General features: G+C 39.0%; 1 protein-coding gene across 1 annotated transcript in view; it reads right to left on the bottom strand.

Annotated features, from left to right (window-relative positions):
• LOC150076767 (ankyrin repeat domain-containing protein 40-like) overlaps positions 1-11,741 on the bottom strand; it is a 30,053-nt gene extending 18,312 nt beyond the window's left edge. Inside the window, exon 1 of the mRNA XM_090386645.1 lies at positions 11,586-11,741. Coding sequence (XP_090242771.1) covers positions 11,586-11,731 — 146 coding nt within the window. The 5' untranslated portion in view covers positions 11,732-11,741. The remainder of the gene's footprint in view (positions 1-11,585) is intronic.
• Between the last annotated feature and the right edge of the window lie 6,916 nt (positions 11,742-18,657).

The raw sequence follows: 18,657 nt of genomic DNA, 5'->3' as shown, positions 1-18,657 counted from the left end.
ACTTATTTTCAACAATGTTAACTCAAATACTACTGGAATCTATTTCCAGTTTCTAGCAGAAATCAGTAGTTTACAAACAGGGTAACAACTGATGAACCCTATACCAAGATATCACAGTTCACTACATACTATTTAAACACACACATGGTTGCTCTCCACCTAGACTGAAAGTGTACAGCAATTTCTTGATTAGATCACACCAGTGATCTAATCTCACATCCAAGTTCTGCAGACTTCCAATAACATCCTCTCAATGCCACAGTTACTTATTATAGAAACAGATATCCAATTTCCACCCACTTTTTACAAATATTATTCAAATATTACAAATTCCATAGTTTGAACAATACTGTAATTACAATTCTTGCTATTGTAGTCAAGCTTCTAACACAATAAATGACTTCTAGAAGACAAATATTGACATTTACTTTTGGTTGACTATACTATCAGTATTAAAGACATCACTATACCCCCAATTGGAAGGAAAGGAGGAAAAATGTATCACAACTGAAAGAACATTTCTCTCCCTCTCTGCCCCCCCCCCAATCTTTCCCACAAACTTGCTATTGTCTTCCATGAAGACAGGGGCATCAGGAAATTTTCTAGTGGGCTCCTCATTCCCTGTGAACAGCAGCAAGCTCTATTGAATATATAATTACACAAATTTTAAACTTATCTTATTCTTAAATTTATTAAAAAAATACTGCCAAAAACAGATATAAATTTATTAGAACTGTTCATTTTTTAGGAATTTCTAGCACATCTATTTTGGTTTGTTATGTCTTATGTCTACACATGTATATTGTGTAGACACAGGTCAGTTTGCATGTTGCAGAGCTGAAAAACCTGAGGCTGCTCTATCATCTTATAAAGAAATGAAAAAGAAAAGTAAGTTGTTTTCAATCACTATTATTGGTAAATCTCTACCCCCAATGAATCAAGCACTCTTCATCTATCACCTCAGTATCTAGCTCTTCCATCAGCAAATCACTCCTACTATCTCCCAACATGTCAAGCCTATTGTATGATCTTATTTGGATTACTGATAAGTTAATCGTGTACGTATTTTTATAGATATCATTTACATTATTAATTTTTTTATATTATTTGCAGATATCATCTTTTAAGGGCACAAAGGGTGATATTGTTGTACATGTTGGCACTAATGATATTAAGAGTAGGAAATGAGCGGAATTACTTAACAGGTACAAGTCAATGCTAAAAACAAGCCATGAGTTACGGTTGAATTTGAAAGTGTCTGTAATTGGAGATAGGAGGGAGTATATGATGAGAGCCTTGTCGATCAATTCGGCCTTGGAGAGATTGTGCAAGGCTCAAGGGGTAAAATTTTTCTCAGCCTGGTCTGTGCTTGTTAACAGGAGAGACTGCTTCTACAGGGATGGGATACACATAAATAGAAAGGGTGCAAGAATAATTGCTGATGCTATCAAGGCAGAGTTAGGTGGGTCGGAAAACTGCTAGCTTGGGGGGATACATGGACTAATAGATAAACAGTAGCAGCTGGCAGAGGTGAAAGCGATTCTTGCACTGCTCCTATTGAAATGCAATTGAGCAGCAGCCTGGAAAGCAAGGCAATAGAATGTAATCTGCAAAGTCAGATTACGAGAAATCTTTGGCAACTTTCCAGGACTGCTGGGAGTCATAGTGGAACGAGTAAATACTGGGCTGTGTTAGGGTAACTGAGTAGAAACAGGTGCACGTATACTAGCATGTACACCAATTCTAGGAGTATAGTTAATAAATTCGATGAGCCTGAAGTGCTAGTTAAGACATCAAAGGCAGATATTGTTGGGATATCAGAGACATGGTGTCACACAGACATAAGCAGTACAGAATTGGAATTTGAGTACAATGTGTACAGACAGGACAGGGAGGGGTTATGCTGTTAGTTAAAAAACACAAAATCTAAGGAAGTGCATCAAATTGATGTTGGTGGACAATGCAATGCTGAGTCTGTTTAGTGTGACATAAGCACTGGGACAAGGAGACACAATATCTCCGAAGCTGTTTACTGCTGCCCTTGAGGAAGCTTTCAGAAGATTAGACTGGTCGCAGAAAGGAGTCAATGTGAACGGAGAGTACCTAAACCATTTACGATTTGCAGATGACATTGTGGTCATAAGCCACGATCCCAAAGAATTAGAGGAAAATCTTAATCAGTTATGCGCAGTTAGTAAGGATTTTGGACTAAAGATGAATATGGCTAAAACAAAAGTAATGATGAACAAGTATGCCACGGAAAGGGAAATAATGATTGAAGGAGCAGTAATTGAAAAGGTGGAGTCATATACTTATCTGGGACAAGTTATTAGCTGTAATAATGATAAATGGCTGGAAGTCAAGAGAAGAATAAATTTTGGATGGATAGCATTCAGGAAATATAGTCACATACTGAAGAGCAATATCCCAGTTTGTCTGAAACGTAAAATAATGAATCAATGTATACTCCCCACCATGACTTATGGAAGTGAAACTTGGGCACTCACCAAAAGAATGGAAGAGAAGCTAAGAACTACACAGCGAAGAATGGAACGAATTATATTGGGAATTAGAATGTTAGATAAGAAGAGAAACACATGGATTAGGCAGCAAACTCAAGTAAAGGACATTCTTATCAAAACTAAAGAACTAAAATGGTCTTGGGCAGGACACATAGCTCGAAGACATGATGACAGATGGACTAAGAAAATAACAGAATGGTACCCAAGAGGAGCTAGAAGAAAACCTGGAAGACAAAGGCGGAGATGGATAGATGAAATTCATGAGTTTTTGAGCAGTAAATGGATGGCCAGTGCTCAAAACAGAAGGAACTGGAAAGTTGCTGGAGAGGCCTTCATCCTGCAGTGGATTGAAAATGGCTGCTGATGATGATGATGATGAAGCACTGGGAAAGGAAAAATGAGAGTAGGTGTGTGTTATGGGCCTAATGAATCTGATGAGTATAAGGAGAAATTGTGCACAGAAATAGTGGGCCAGTAAATCAGAGTGTCTTATAATGGGGGGATTTCAATTTCCCAGAGATTGACTGGAATTTGTGGGTTGGTCACTCACACACTAGCAAGGCTTTTGTGAATTTATTGGATGACTATTTTCTACAGCAGCACATACAGGAGGCAACTAGAGGGAGTAATACTCTTGATCTGATTATCAGTAATGATTCTTCATGCATTAAGAATCTGCAGATAAAGGAACCACTAGGTGGCAGTGATCACAGTGTACTGAAGTGGGATTTACTCAAACAGGTAACTACCATCACGGTAAAGGGAAGGGTTTCTGCTTTCGTAAAGGCAACTACGGAGGTCTGAGACAATATTTAAATCCTATATGGTGGGACCAACTGATGATGTTACCAACAGAAAATTCAAAATGGGAAGAATTCAAAGAATTAATCTTGGAAGCTACAAGGCTTTTCATACCAACTAAGAAATATTGTTCAAGATTTAGGCCTAAATGGATGTCAGATGAACTAATTAGACATGTGACAGAGAAGAAAAATGCATGGGATACATATAAAATAACAGGTGACACAGAAGCCTATGATAGATATGTTTGTTGTTTGGTTTTTAGGAGCATTAGCAACTAAGGCCATATTGCTCCAGGGATATTCACTGACCTTTCCGCATCCTCTGTATTTGGTGGTCACGGGTTCGAACCCCGGTCTAATCAAGAAGCGTGTGCTACATGATAGTACATAAATGAGAGCTTACATATGCTCAATTTTTCCTACGTTCTATTAATATTTAAATTTACTCTGGAAACAGAACAAGAAGAAACAATCTATAAATTTTCTAAACTTTACACTTAAGAGGGAGGGCGGAAATATTAATTTCAGTATTTATCGTAAGCCCACGAATACAGGGATGTTCTTACACTATAGTAGCTATCACCCATACTCATATAAACCAGTTCTTAAATGCATTCAAATATTCTTCCACACAACGTGGACTACAGATAGAAATAGAACTGACAAATAGGTTCTTAAATAGAGGATACCCGATTACCTCTATCAACAGCATTAAATTAGAAGCAGAAGACAAAATAATCAATAACAGACATAATGACAGGATTAGTAAAAAATATTTTATTTCAATGCCATATGTTGAACACTGGTACAGACAAATTATCAACCTCTTTAGAGGTACTGAAATGCAAATAGTAGCAAAACCGGTCCGTAAATTATATGCCACACTTAAAAATCACACAGTATTATCAACTTCCGGACTAAAAGATGACCTTGTCTACCACATTTCTTGCAAGGATTGTGATTTGTCTTACACTGGATACACTAGATGTATTTTAAACTAGAGGGTTAGGCAACATGAGGCATCAGTTCGTGCATCATGTGCAAACGCATCAGAACTAGCATTCCATGCGATAAATGAAAACCATACATTCCTGTTTAATGAAGCCAAAATTTTAAGTATTCAACATAATTATACAAAGCTATTGATTGCCGAGACTTTACAAATGAAAATACAAAAAAACTATCAATGTTCGTCATCCATTTTTCATATCTGATTCGTGGACCTTCGAACACATGCATACCAAAGACTAATCTCCTATTTACAAGATTCCCAACATACCCCTGTTTCATTAGTTTCACTCTACCCTGTGAACAGGACAACAGTCGAAAAGTCTTAGTCCGCTTAAGGGTGGAATCTTTAAAATTATTTTGTCTCATCGTATTTTAAATAGTAATTTATTGATATTCCAGTGAGGAATTTTAATTGCACAGTTTTATTGAACTTTCATCTTATTTTAATAGCATTTTATTCGTATTGTAATTTTGCGTTTATGACTAAATGTCTTCCTTCCCTAAAGGTTGCATGGGGGGGGTTTAATATTTCTGGGGTTGGCGTGGGGTTCTCCGCTGGGGTGTTGGACTGTCCATGTGTCAATAGTGAGGAACACATTATGAGTTTTAAATTATTTTAATTATGTAAATTTGTTTTAAGTATCATTTTGTATAAGGAGATTTGGGAAAGAAGAAATTCTACGCACTGAATAAAAGGTAATTCCTTGTTTATTTCTTATATCTATCTTATACATGATAGATATAAGCTGGTCTGAAACCAAGTCACAAAGAGATTAGGCAGGCAAAGGCAGATTATGAGAAATCTTTGGCAAAGGATGCAAAGAAAAACAGTAAAGAGTTCTTTACTTATGTAAACTCTAGAAGGAAAGGGATGAATCAGATTGGTCCAGTGGATATTGATGGTTCAACAGTTGAGGATCCTGCTCAGGTGGCTAACAAACTAAATGAGTATTTTGCATCTATATTCACACATGAGGAGTTATTCAGGGAGGGGAATGCCAGAGGTGTATTAAATTCAGGCAGTAAGCTAGATAATCTTGTAATAACTGAGAGTAAAGTAGAGGAGAAATTGTTGAAGATAAACATAAGAAAGGCACCTGGGGTGGATGGAATCTATCCAGTTATATTAAAGGAGGTGGCAAAGGAAGTAAGCAAACCCTTAGCTATAATTATGAGAGCTTCCTTGCACTCAGGGAGCAAGGATTATGAGAGCTTCCTTGCACTCACGGAGGGAGAAGTACCGATGGACTGGAGATGTGCAAATGTGACCCCAATCCACAAAGGAGGATCAAAGGAAGACAGGTAATTATAGACCTGTTAGTTTAACTTCTGATCCAGGAAAATTAATGGAGACACTGGTTAAAGAAGCAATGCAGGATCATCTAGACAAGACTTCAGTTATAGCTCGGACACAGCATGGGTTTGTTAAGGGAAAGTCTTGCCTGACCAATTTGATTCACAAAAGAACTGGATGCAGGGAATAACTTTGATATACATTTGGATCTTAGAAAGGCTTTCAATACTCTTGCACATGAAGAATACTGAACAGATTGGAGCAGTGTAGCACTGGAGGCAAATTGCTGCTATGGATAAAAGTATGGTTGAGTGGGAGAAGACAAAAATGGTAATCAATGGACACTGCTCTTTGTGGACTAATGCTATTAGTGGAGTTCCTCAGGGTTCAGAGTTGGGTCCCCTGTTGTTTTCTGTATTTATAAATGATATCGATGATAGTATATCAGGCTTAATTTATATAATATCGGTGTATAGATACACCATAGACAACTCTTAAGAAACTACGAAGTGGTTGTTGTAGGCATCATTTGCTCTGTTTCTCATATTGTGCTCTGCCTTCACGAGTTGCCATGATATTGCACTACCTCGATTAAGTATCATCATCAGCCATTTTCAATCCACTGCAGGATGAAGGCCTCTCCAGCAACTTTCCAGTTCCTTCTGTTTTGAACACTGGCCATCCATTTACTACCCAAAAACTCATGAATTTCATCTATCCATCTCCGCCTTTATCTTCCAGGTTTTCTTCTAGCTTCTCTTGGGTACCATTCTGTTATTTTCTTAGTCCAAATGTCATCATGTCTTCGAGCTATGTGTCCTGCCCAAGACCATTTTAGTTCTTTAGTTTTGATAAGAATGTCCTTTACTTGAGTTTGCTGCCTAATCCATGTGTTTCTCTTCTTATCTAACAGTCTGATTCCCAATATAATTTGTTCCATTCTTCGCTGTGTAGTTCTCAGCTTCTCTTCCATTCTTTTTTGTTGAGTGCCCAAGTTTCACTTCCATAAGTCATGGTGGGGAGTATACATTGGTTCAATATTTTACATTTCAGACAAACTGGAATATTGCTCTTCAGTATGTGACTATATTTCCTGAATGCTATCCATCCAAAATTTATTCTTCTCTTGACTTCCAGCCATTTATCATTATTATAGCTAATAACTTGTCCCAGATAAGTATATGACTCCACCTTTTCAATTACTGCTCCTTCAATCATTATTTCCCTTTCCATGGCATACTTGTTCATCATTACTTTCGTTTTAGCCATATTCATCTTTAGTCCAAAATCCTTACTAACTGTGCATAACTGATTAAGATTTTTCTCTAATTCTTTGGGATCGTGGCTTATGACCACAATGTCATCTGCAAATCGTAAATGGTTTAGGTACTCTCCGTTCACATTGACTCCTTTCTGCGACCAGTCTAATCTTCTGAAAGCTTCAAGGGCAGCAGTAAACAGCTTTGGAGATATTGTGTCTCCTTGTCAAACTCCTTTCTCGATTTTAAATTTCCTACTGTCTTTGTCTAGTCTAATAAAGGAGGTAGCACTGTCTTATATTTTCTTCAAAATCATAATATATGGAGTATCTATGCCTTGTCTTTCCAGTGCCCGGAACATTGCCATATGCTGTATGGAGTCAAATGCCTTTTCATAATCCACAAATGCCAGGCATAATGGTGTTTTTATATTCATTTGCTTTCTCCATTAGCTGTGATATTATGTGAAGGTGATCCAAAGTTGAGAATCCTGTCCTAAAGCCAGCTTGCTCTTTACGTTGATTCTCATCAACTATTCTTTCTAATCTGTTAGTAATGACCCTTGTGAACAACTTGTAGATGTGGGATAACAAGCTAATTGGTCTCTAATTTCCAATTTCTGATTTATCTCCTTTCTTATGCAGCAGAACTATGATTGCATTATTCCATTCCGTAGGCATCAACACCTTTTCTAATGCATTTTGTGAAGAGTCTTGCCAGTTTTTGTGTCATGTCTCTTTCTCCTAATTTTAACAGCTCTATGGTGACTTCATCTTCCCCTGAGGCTTTCTGATTCTTCATTTTCTTCAATGCATGTTCTAGCTCATCAGGAAGGATATCAGGTATGTTGTGTTACTAATTTGCGATCCATCTTCCCCACTGCTGGCATCATTCCCTCACTCCTTGTATAATTCTCTATAGTAGTCTTCTGCTATTTGAATTATGCCTTCTCTGCTGTTTATAAGTACACCATCGCTATTCTTCAGTTTCAGTATCATTTGTCTTTCTGTATTACTGCTCATGGCTGCTAATTTAAATCCTTTGTTTTCCCTTAATGCTTGTTCTACTTTTCTTGTGTTAAATTTTCTTATGTTCTCTCTGAGTCTCTTTCTAATGGCTTTGCATAACTCGGTATATTCAATTTTCTCCTTGTCAGTGTTTTTCTTGCTCTTCATTGTTCGTCTTAGGTTCATCATGACATGTGATTCTTGACTAATTTTTTCTTCTTTGGATTTATTTTTACCAATAGGTTTCTTGGGCTTTATCGCTTAAAAAAGTTGTAGTATTCCTCGTCAATATCTTGGTCCTGAGCAGTCTGCAGAAGCTCAAACTTGTTCTTAAGTTGCAGTACATACTGCTTTTTCTCCTCCTCTGTTATCTCAAAGACCTTTGTATTATTTACTCGAGTCAGTTTTTTCCTTTCCTTTCCAACATCTATATCAAGTGTACATCTTACCATTCTGTGATCACTTCCAACATTTACCTTATTCAGGACGGTAACATCATTCACAATATATCTTCTGTTAGTGAGGATGATTTCATTAGTTTTTAATCCATTTGGACTCTTCCATGTCCACTTTCTGTTCACCCTTTTCTTGAAAAAGGTGTTCATTACTGACAGTCCTTGAGATTCTGCAAATTCCACAAGTCTTTCACCAATTCCAAAATTTCTTATAATTCCTCTTTCTGTGCTGTTTTGCCTTTTTCCAACCTTAGCATTGAAGTCCCCCATAATAATCATGTAGTGGGTTTTTGCTCATCTAGAAGACTCAATTTCGGTGTACATTTCTTCAACCTCTTCCTCATCATGGCTCGATGTTGGTGCATAAATCAACAACTACGAAGTAGTTGTTGTAGGCATCATTTGCTCTGTTGCAAATGATGCAACAACTACTTCGTAGTTTCTTAAGAGTTGTCTATGGTGTATCTATACACCGATATTATATAGATAATAAACTCTTAACGTATTATGCCTTGTGCATTCAGTTATTTTAATTATTGTCATATACACCTTTTGGCATCTCTTATATTGTGTGATTATCTTCACAACTGGGTCGTCATGTCTGCAATACCAGGGTACCTGCCCATCCACTGATGATAAGCCAATAGCCTTGAAATGGTGTCGTCGGGGTGGTGGCGCTCACCGAGAATAAGTAACAATAGTCTTCTCTATTAGTGAAGCGTTACTTATTCGAGGTAGTGCAATGTCATGGCAACTCATCATGAAGGCAGAGCACAATATGAGAAATAGAGCAAATGATGCCTACAACTACTTCGTAGTTTCTTAAGATTGTCTATGGTGTATCTATATACTGATATTATAGAGATAATAAACTCTTAACGTATTATGCCTTGTGCATTTAGTTATTTTAAATCAGGCATAATGTCCACATTTGCAGATGATACGAAGGTTGGCAGGGTTGTTAATGACACTAATGACAGTATGCTGCAACAGGATCTAGAAAAGTTGAGCAGATGAGCTGAGAGGTGGCAAATTAAGTTTAACATTGACAAATGTAAAGTACTACATATGGGAAGCAGTAACCCCAGAGTGACGTATCAACTCTGTGGTACAACACTGACAATGGTAGAGAATGAAAAGGACCTGGGGGTAATTATGCAAGCAGATATGAAGTTTTCTGAGCAGTGCAGATGGTTTGCAGGAGTAGCTCATGGTGTCTTGTCAATGATATACAGGAATTTTTCTAGCAAGGATAAGGAGGTTTGTCTGTTTGTTATTTGGTTTTTAGGAGCATTAGCAACTAAGGCCATATTGCTCCGGGATATGCGGTAGTCATTCCCTGACCTTTCCACATCCTCCGTATTTGGTGGGATGGGCTCGAACCCCGGTCTAATCAAGGAGCGTGTGCTATGCACTGCTGCTCCTTCCCGCCTGGCTACGGAGTCGCCTGGATAAGGAGGTGATTATCCCCTTGTATAAGGCAATGGTCAAGCCACACCTTGAATAATGTACACAGGTCTGGAGGCCTCGTTTTAGGAAGGATATAAAGCTGTTGGAACAAGTACAGAGAAGGGCAACAAGATTAGTGAATGGAACGAAGGGTTGCTCTTACGGAGAAAGGCTTAAGTTTTGCAATTACCGTGTCTGGAGACTAGGCACCTGTGAGGTGATCTGATTGAGGTGTATAAAGCCTTGAATGGTTTGAGCATGTTCAATGCTAATGTGAATCTTCCTCTTGCTTAGAATAATTGCCTGAGAGGACATAAATTCAAATTGAGGAAAGATGGTTGTAGGATAGATGTGCGGAAGTTTGCCTTTAGCCAGCGGGTGGTCGATTGCTGGAACAAACTTCCATCTGTCGTAGAAGTTGATAGCTTAAATAGATTCAAAGCAGAACTTGACCAACATTTGGAGGGAGTGGATGGGTAAAATAAGGGATTTTTTTTTTTTTTTTGTTGGCTGATGCTATATAAGCTTGCTTTCTTGCATCATGTGCCTTTGCTAATGCTAATCTGAATATTTGCCATTCTTTTATTCCTGTGCCTGAGCCCCGCAATTATTGAGAGATCACTGTATTTAAAAAAAAGTTTGAGGGATCCCTCAAACTTTTTTTTAATTACATCTCATAACTACTATTCTTGCCTTGGACATACTGTAATAAGAGAGTCCCAGAACAGCACATTTTGGGCCTTACTCTGTAAAATAACTCATTACTTTTCAAAAAGAATAATTATTGACTCCTCTAATGCCAAAAATCTCGAAACACAGATTTTACTACACCTTCAAATACTCAGTTACTCAGTTTATAACTTCTGTCCATAAGGTTTGCTGTGCATTCTTGTTTGTTTGGCCATGGAACTTTTGCATTTAAAAAGAAAAGATATTAAAATTAAATTGAACTGATACACAAAAAACATTTCATAGTGATATTTAAATATTATAAAGCACATCCAAAATTTAAACAACTTTCTAGAAAATATAAAAATGCTCACTCTGAAACGTATAGCGAAATGTGTTTTACAGATGAATATGCGACCCGTATTTCAAAACCATTAAAAATTTACTCTGGGAAAAATTTTAACTCAATTGTTTTTAGGGTAATTCCTCATTATACGTGTTCAATATGCGACCTATATTTCAGAACCATTAAAAATTTACTCTGGGAAAGTTTTGAAACACTTAGATTGTTTTTAGGGCAATTTCTCATTATAAATAGCTTTTCGTTTTGTCGGTGACTCGTAATAAACAATGCGATAATTCAAACATCGGGTACTTTACAATTTTTTGCTTTATTTTTAAGAAGGCGAAAAGAAATGACTAATGAAATTTTCTCTTTTCCATATATATATATAATAGTTCCAGTATGACTCCCATGGTGAAAAAATGCGAGCTGAACACGCCCACTCAGTTTTAACTCGTCCAAGATGTGTACTCAAGCATTTGAACATAGGTGATGAGTTATCAAGTCTTCTTCTTCTTCTTGTCTTTTTAATCGGTTATTAAGGAGTTGTAAACTGCAATGAAGTTCGGACTGTATCACAAAATGTCATTCACACTGATAGCTAACAAAACTTATAGACACGTCCACGGCATGTTTATATTTCGGTGAAAACATTGTACACCCAAACAATTCTTCCTGTTTTCATTCACCCTCGAGCCAAACGAATATAGAGGGCGAAATAATTAGTCACTTTACGTTTAGCCAATGTGCACGAAATTCAAACATTTACTTACCATCCATTTATTTCATGTTGAGAATTAATATTAACACCTCTTTCCACAAGTTTCCTCGCTGCTTCTTCATCACCAACACAGGAAGCCTCACGAAGTTTCTCCTCTGACGATTTACTTGTATCCATTCCCAACAATAAAACACCCATTCACCTAACCAAAAATAATATACCAAAGACGATCGGACACTTTGATTTTCTTTCCCCGGAAGAGGGCGCTACATTCGTTCCGTTATCATTAGGAGTGAGAACAGTGTGCAAAAGGCCTGAGATCCAATCCCCATCTCAGTGATTCAAGAGCATTTTTTATTTTTATTTTGTTCTTTTTATTTATTTTTTACAACCTGGCTGAGTTAGTCTGTCCTATGCGAGGTTTGGGTAATCTTTTATTTTCCTTCGGTTGTTTTTCGTCTAGAGCCACAGAGAAGTAAGATATGTGGTCTACCTCGTGGCACAGCGAAACGGCGCAAAGTGAAATATTTACACTTTTCCACTACGAAGGGCAAGATTGCCAAACGACATTGACTAAAAAATATTACTTTCTGTATATAGTCCCCACAGCGGGTGGAAAAGGCCCGAGTTCTAATCATGTCGATGACACGAGGAACTTTAATGGGCTTTTTTCACTCCGTGGTTGAGTTAGTCGGTCTCAGGCGTAGATTAGCATTAGCATTAGCAGAGGCATATGATGCAAGAAAGCAAGCTTATTCAGCATCAGCCAAAAAAAAAAAAAAAAAAAAAACCCACTCCCATTTCACCCCTCCGTTCGCTCGAAATACCTGTCCAGTTGAGCTTTAAATTTGTTTAGGCTATCAACTTCAACAACAAGTGATGGAAGTCGGTTCCACCAACCAACCACCCGCTGGCCAAAGGCAAATTTCCGCACATCTGTCCGACATCCGTCCTTCCTCAATTTGAATTTATGCCCTCTGAGGTGATTATTCTGAGAAAGATGAAGAATCCCATTGGCATTGAGCATGCTCAAACCATTCAAAGCCTTATACACCTCTATCAGATCACCTAGCCGGTGCCTAGTCTCCAGACTCTGTAATTTGCAAAACATAAGCCTTTCTTCGTAAGAGCAACCCTTTGTTCCATTTACTAATTTTGTTGCCCTTCTCTGTACCCGTTCCAGCAGCTCTACATCCTTCTTGAAATGAGGCCTCCAGACCTGTATACAGTACTCAAGATGTGGCCTTACCATTGCCTTATACAAGGGAATAATCACCTCCTTATCCCTGCTAGAAAAATTCCTGTATATCATTGACAAGACACCATGAGCTACTCTTGCAGCTCGTCTGCACTGCTCAGAGAACTTCATATCTGCCTGCACAATTACCCCCAGGTCCTTTTCATTCTCCACCACTGTCAGTGTAGTATCGCAGAGTTGATACGTTGCTCTGGGGTTACTGTTTCCCATATGCAGCACTTTACATTTGTCGATGTTAAACCTCATTTGCCACCTCTCAGCCCATCTGTTCAACCTTTCCAGATCCTGTTGCAGCAGCATAGCGTCAGTATTGTCCTTAACGACCCTGCCAACCTTTGTATCATCGGCAAACTTGGACATTAAACTTGATATCCCATCATCAATATCATTCATAAACACCGAAAACAACAATGGACCCAACACTAAACCTTGAGGAACTCCACTAATTACATTAGTCCACGTTGAGCAGTGTCCATTGATTACCACTCTCTGTCTTCTGCCACTCAACCATCCCCTTATCCATAGCAGCAATTTGCCTCCAATGCCACACTGCTCCAATTTGTGCAGCAGTCTTCCATGTGCAACAGTATCAAAAGCCTTTCTAAGATCCAAATATATAATATCAAAGTTATTCCCTGCATCCAGCTCTTATGTGACTACATCATAGTATCCAATCAAATTGGTCAGGCAAGACCTGCCCTTAACAAAACCATGCTGCGTCTGAGCTATAACTGAATTCTTGTCTAGATGATCCTGCAGTGCTTCTTTAACCAGTGCCTCCATTAATTTACCTGGAACAGAAGTTAAACTAACAGGTCTATAATTACTTGTGTCAGCCTTTGATCCTCCTTTGTGAATTGGGGTTACATTTGCACATCTCCAGTCTATGGGTACCTCCCCTGAGTCCAAAGAAGCTCTCATAATTATGGCTAGGGGTTTGCATACTTCCTTTGCTGCCTCCTTTAATATAACTGGATAGATCCCATCCACCCCAGGTGCCTTTTTTATGTTTATCCTCAACAATCTCTCCTCCACTTTCCTCTCAGTTATTACAAAATCATCCAGCTCACTGCCAATGTTTACTTTACCTACATCATTCTCCTTCCTGAATAACTCCTCATGCGTGAATGTAGATGCAAAATAGTCGTTTAGATTGTTAGCCACCTGCGCAGGATCCTCAACCGTTGAACCATCAATATCCAGTGGACCAATCTGATTTATCCCTTTCCTTTTCGAGTTCAAGTATGTAAAGAACTCTTTTCTGTTTTTCTTTGCATCCTTTGCCAAGGATTTTTCATAGTCTGCCTTTGCCTGCCTAATCTCCTTTGTGACTTGGTTACAGACCAACTTATATCTATCATAGGCTTCCATGTCACCCATTAATTTGTATGTATCCCATGCATTTTTCTTCTCTGCCACATGTCTCATTAGTTCATCTGACAACCATTTAGGCCTAAACCTTGAACAATATTTCTTAGTTGGTATGTAAAGCCTGGTAGCCTCCAAGATTAGTTCCTTGAATGCTTCCCATTTTGAGTTTGTTGTTGGTAACATCATCAGTTGGTCCCACTGTATAGAATTTAAATACTGTCTCAGACCATCATAGTCGCCTTTACGAAAACAAAAACCCTTCCCTTTACCTCTGATGGTAGTTTCCTCCTTGAGTAAATCCCACTTCAACACACTGTGATCACTGCCACCTAGTGGTTCATTTATCTGCAGGTTCTTAATGCATGAAGAATCACTACTGATAATCAGATCAAGAGTATTGCTCCCTCTTGTTGCCTAACGAACATGCTGATGTAGAAAACAATCATCCAATAAATCCACAAAAGCCTTGCTAGTGTGCGAGTGACCAACCCACAAATTCCAGTCAATATCTGGGAAATTAAAGTCCCCCATTATAAGACTCTCTGATTTACTGGCCCACTCTATTTCCCTGTACAATATCTTATTATACTCATCAGAGTCATTAGGCCTATAGCACACTCCTACTCTCAATTTTGATTTCCCTATGCTTATGTCACACCAAACTTACTCGACGCTGCCCTGTCCATCGATGTCGACTGGCTTCACTTCCTTGGACTTGCAAGGTTTCTCCCCCCCCCAGAAATTGGGGTTTTTCGTCCAGCAAACAGACAAATCTTTTAAGGGCACAAAAGGTGATATAGTTGTAAACCTTGGCACTAATGATATTGAGAGTAGGAGACCGGCAGAATTACTTAACAAGTACACGTCACTGTGGAAAAAAAAAAAAAAGCCGCGAATTAGGGTTGAGTTTGAAAGTGTCTGCAATTCTGCCAGACACGATAGGAGGGAGTGTATCATGAGAGTCTTGTGGATAAATTCGGCCAAGGAGAGATTGTGCAAGGCTCAAGGGGTAGAATTTTTTTCAGCCTGGTCTTTACTCGTTAACAGGAGGCACTGCTTCTACAGGGATGGGACACACTTAAATAGAAAGGGTGCAAGAATTTTGCTGATGCTATCGAGGCAATGTTAGGTGGGTCGGAAAACTGCTAACTTGGGGGGATACAAGGACTAATAGATTAACAGTAGCCACTAGCAGAGATGAAAGTGATTCTTGCACTGCTGACGAGGAGTCTGCTGACGAGGCGACTAGTGACGGTCGTGTTCCAAGCCGCTAAGTGGATTTTTCTTATTTATTGATTTGAAATTATTGTTTTTCTAAAACTTTTGATTTAAATTTAGTAGTATAACATTATTTTGTGATTTTTTGATTAATTTGGTGTATTTATTCTTTACTCGGCCTTGTAAAAGTATCGGTAAGGGTTTCCACGTGTTCCTAACTACCGCTACCGTTAGTAACTTTCCCGCCATTGTGATACCGTACTAGATATACCGTAGGTTATATACCGTACTAGATAGCGTTAGTTGAACTTCGTTAGCAGTTAAATTGTACGTTTAAATAAATACATATAACGACTTAGATTACAAACGTAATATAATTAATAAATTAATAGAATCATGACTCAGACCAGAGCAGCAAAGCAAAAGGCTCAAGCTAATGGAAGTGCTGTGGCTCAGAGAAGAACTGAGGGGGGCAGTTGTCCTCTGACTCACAGCCTTATAAAATGCACTGTTTGCTTGATGTTTGCAGAGCAATCGGGTACGGGACATGATACTGCCAAGGGGGATGTCTTTGTGTGTGCGCGATGCAAGGAGTGTATCGATATCAGGCAACAACTCGGCGTTCTTATGGGCCTATATGAGAGCTTGAAGGACAGGGTGGATGCCCTCGAAGAAACTAAATTGAGGGGCCCATCAAGCTCTCAGCTGCCCACATCAACGCCAGAGCTTGCACTTGGGCATCGCGTGACACAGAGACAACCCCCAAGGCAGAATGCGCTGGTCCCGAAGGAACTAGTAGTTGTTGGTGACTCTATTGTCAGGGAAACGGGGAACATGCTTTGTAAAAAGGATAGGTGGAACAGGACCAGGGTATGTCTGCCAGGGGCAAAGGTTGATGACGTTGTAGAGCGAATATCATCTTTTAAGGGCACAAAAGGTGATATAGTTGTACACGTTGGCACTAATAATATTAAGAGTAGGAGACCGGCAGAATTACTTAACAAGTACAGGTCACTGTTGAACAAAAGCCGAGAATTAGGGTTGAATTTGAAAGTAATTGCAATTCTGCCCAGACACGATAGGAGGGAGTATATGATGAGAGCCTTGTCGATCAATTCGGCCCTGGAAAGATTGTACAAGGCTCAAGGGGTAGAATTTTTTTCAGCCTGGACTGTACTTGTTAACAGGAGAGATTGCTTCTACAGGGATGGGATACATTTAAATAGAAAGGGTGCAAGAATATTTGCTGATGCTATCGAAGCAGTGTTAGATGGGTCGGAAAACTGCTAGCTTGGGGGGAGACAAAGACCAATAGATTGACAGTAGCCACTGGCAGAGGTGAAAGAGATTCTTGCACTGCTTCTATTAGAATGAGCAGAAGCCTGAAAAACAAGATGCATGGTATTTCGGAGACTGCTGGGAGCCATTGCGGTACAAGTAAACACATGGGTTGTGTTAGGGTAGCTAAGAATAGAAACAGGTGCAGGTATACTTGCGTGTACACCAATGCTAGGAGTTTAGTAAATAAATTTGATGAATTTGAGGTATTGCTCAAAACATCGAAGGCAGATATTGTTGGGATATCAGAGACGTGGTGTCACACAGATATAAGGGATGCGGAACTGCAATTTGGGGAGTACAACTTCTACAGAAAGGATAGACAGGATAGGAAGGGGGGAGGTGTTATGCTATTAGTTAAGAAACACATAAAAACCAAGGAAGTGAAGCCAGTCGACATCGCTGGACAGTGCAGTGTGGAGTCAGTTTGGTGTGACATAAACATTGGGAGATCAAAATTGAGAGTAGGAGTGTGCTATAGGCCTAATGACTCTGATGAGTATAATAAGGAACTGTACAAGGAAATAGAGTGGGCCAGTAAATCAGAGTGTCTTATAATGGGAGATTTTAATTTCCCAGATATTGACTGGATTTTGGGGGCTGGTTACTCACACACTAGCAGGGCTTTTGTGGATTTATTGGATGATTGTTTTCTACATCAGCATGTTCGGGAGGCAACTAGAGGGAGTAATACTCTTGATTTGATTATCAGCAGTGATTCTTCATGCATCAAGAATCTGCTGATAAATGAACCACTAGGTGGCAGTGATCACAATGTGCTGAAGTGGGATTTACTCAAAGAGGTAACTACCATTAGGGGTAAAGGGAAGGGTTATTGCTTCCGTAAAGGCGACTACGATGGACTGAGACAGTATTTAAATTCTATACAGTGGGACCAACTGATGATGTTACCAACAGCAAATTCAAAATGGGAAGCATTCAAAGAACTTATCTTGGAAGCTACTAGGCTTTACATACCAACTAAGAAATATTGTTCAAGGTTTAGGCCAAAATGGATGTCAGATGAACTAATGAGGCATATGGCAGAGAAGAAAAATGCATGGGATACATACAAATTAACACATGACACAGAAGCCTATAATAGATACAACTTGATATGCAACCAAGTTACAAAGGAGGTTAGGCAGGCCAAGGCAGATTACGAGAAATCCTTGGCAAGGGATGCAAAGAAAAACAGCAAAGAGTTCTTTACTTATGTAAACTCTAGAAGGAAGGGGATGAATCAGATTGGTCCACTTGATATTGATGGGTGAAGTGTTGATGATCCTGCTCAGGTAGCTAACAAACTAAATGAATATTTTGCATCGACATTCACACATGAGGAGTTATTCAGCGAGGGGAATGCCAGAGGTGTATTCAACTCTAGCAGTAAGCTACGGAATCATGAAATAACTGGGAGTAAAGTGGCAGAGAAACTGTTGAAGAAAACACAAGAAAGGCACCCGGGGTGGATGGGATCTATCCAGTTATATTAAAGGAGGCAGCAAAGGAAGTAAGCAAACCCTTAGCCATAATTATGAGAGCTTCCTTGGACTCAGGGGAGGTAGCCATAGACTGGAAATGTGCAAATGTGACCCCAATTCACAAAGGAGCATCAAAGGCTGACACAAGTAATTATAGACCTGTTAGCTTAACTTCTGTTCCAGGAAAATTAATGGAGGCACTGGTTAAAGAAGCACTGCAGGATCATTTAGACAAGACTTCAGTTATAGCTCAGACACAGCATGGTTTTGTTAAGGGGAAGTCTTGCCTGACCAACTTGATTGTATACTATGATGCAGTCACAAAAGACCTGGATGCAGGGAATAACTTTGATATTATATACTTGGATCTTAGAAAGGCTTTTGATACTGTTGCACATGGAAGACTGCTACACAAATTGGAGCAGTGTGACATTGGAGGCAAATTGCTGCTATGG

This window comes from Mastigoproctus giganteus, chromosome 12 (genome assembly GCF_048544385.1).
Source record: "Mastigoproctus giganteus isolate SK-2022 chromosome 12, ASM4854438v1, whole genome shotgun sequence".
In the NCBI taxonomy this organism is placed as follows: domain Eukaryota; kingdom Metazoa; phylum Arthropoda; class Arachnida; order Uropygi; family Thelyphonidae; genus Mastigoproctus; species Mastigoproctus giganteus.
The sequence above is the reverse complement of the archived record's forward strand: the minus strand, read 5'-3'. Positions and strand labels throughout refer to the sequence as shown.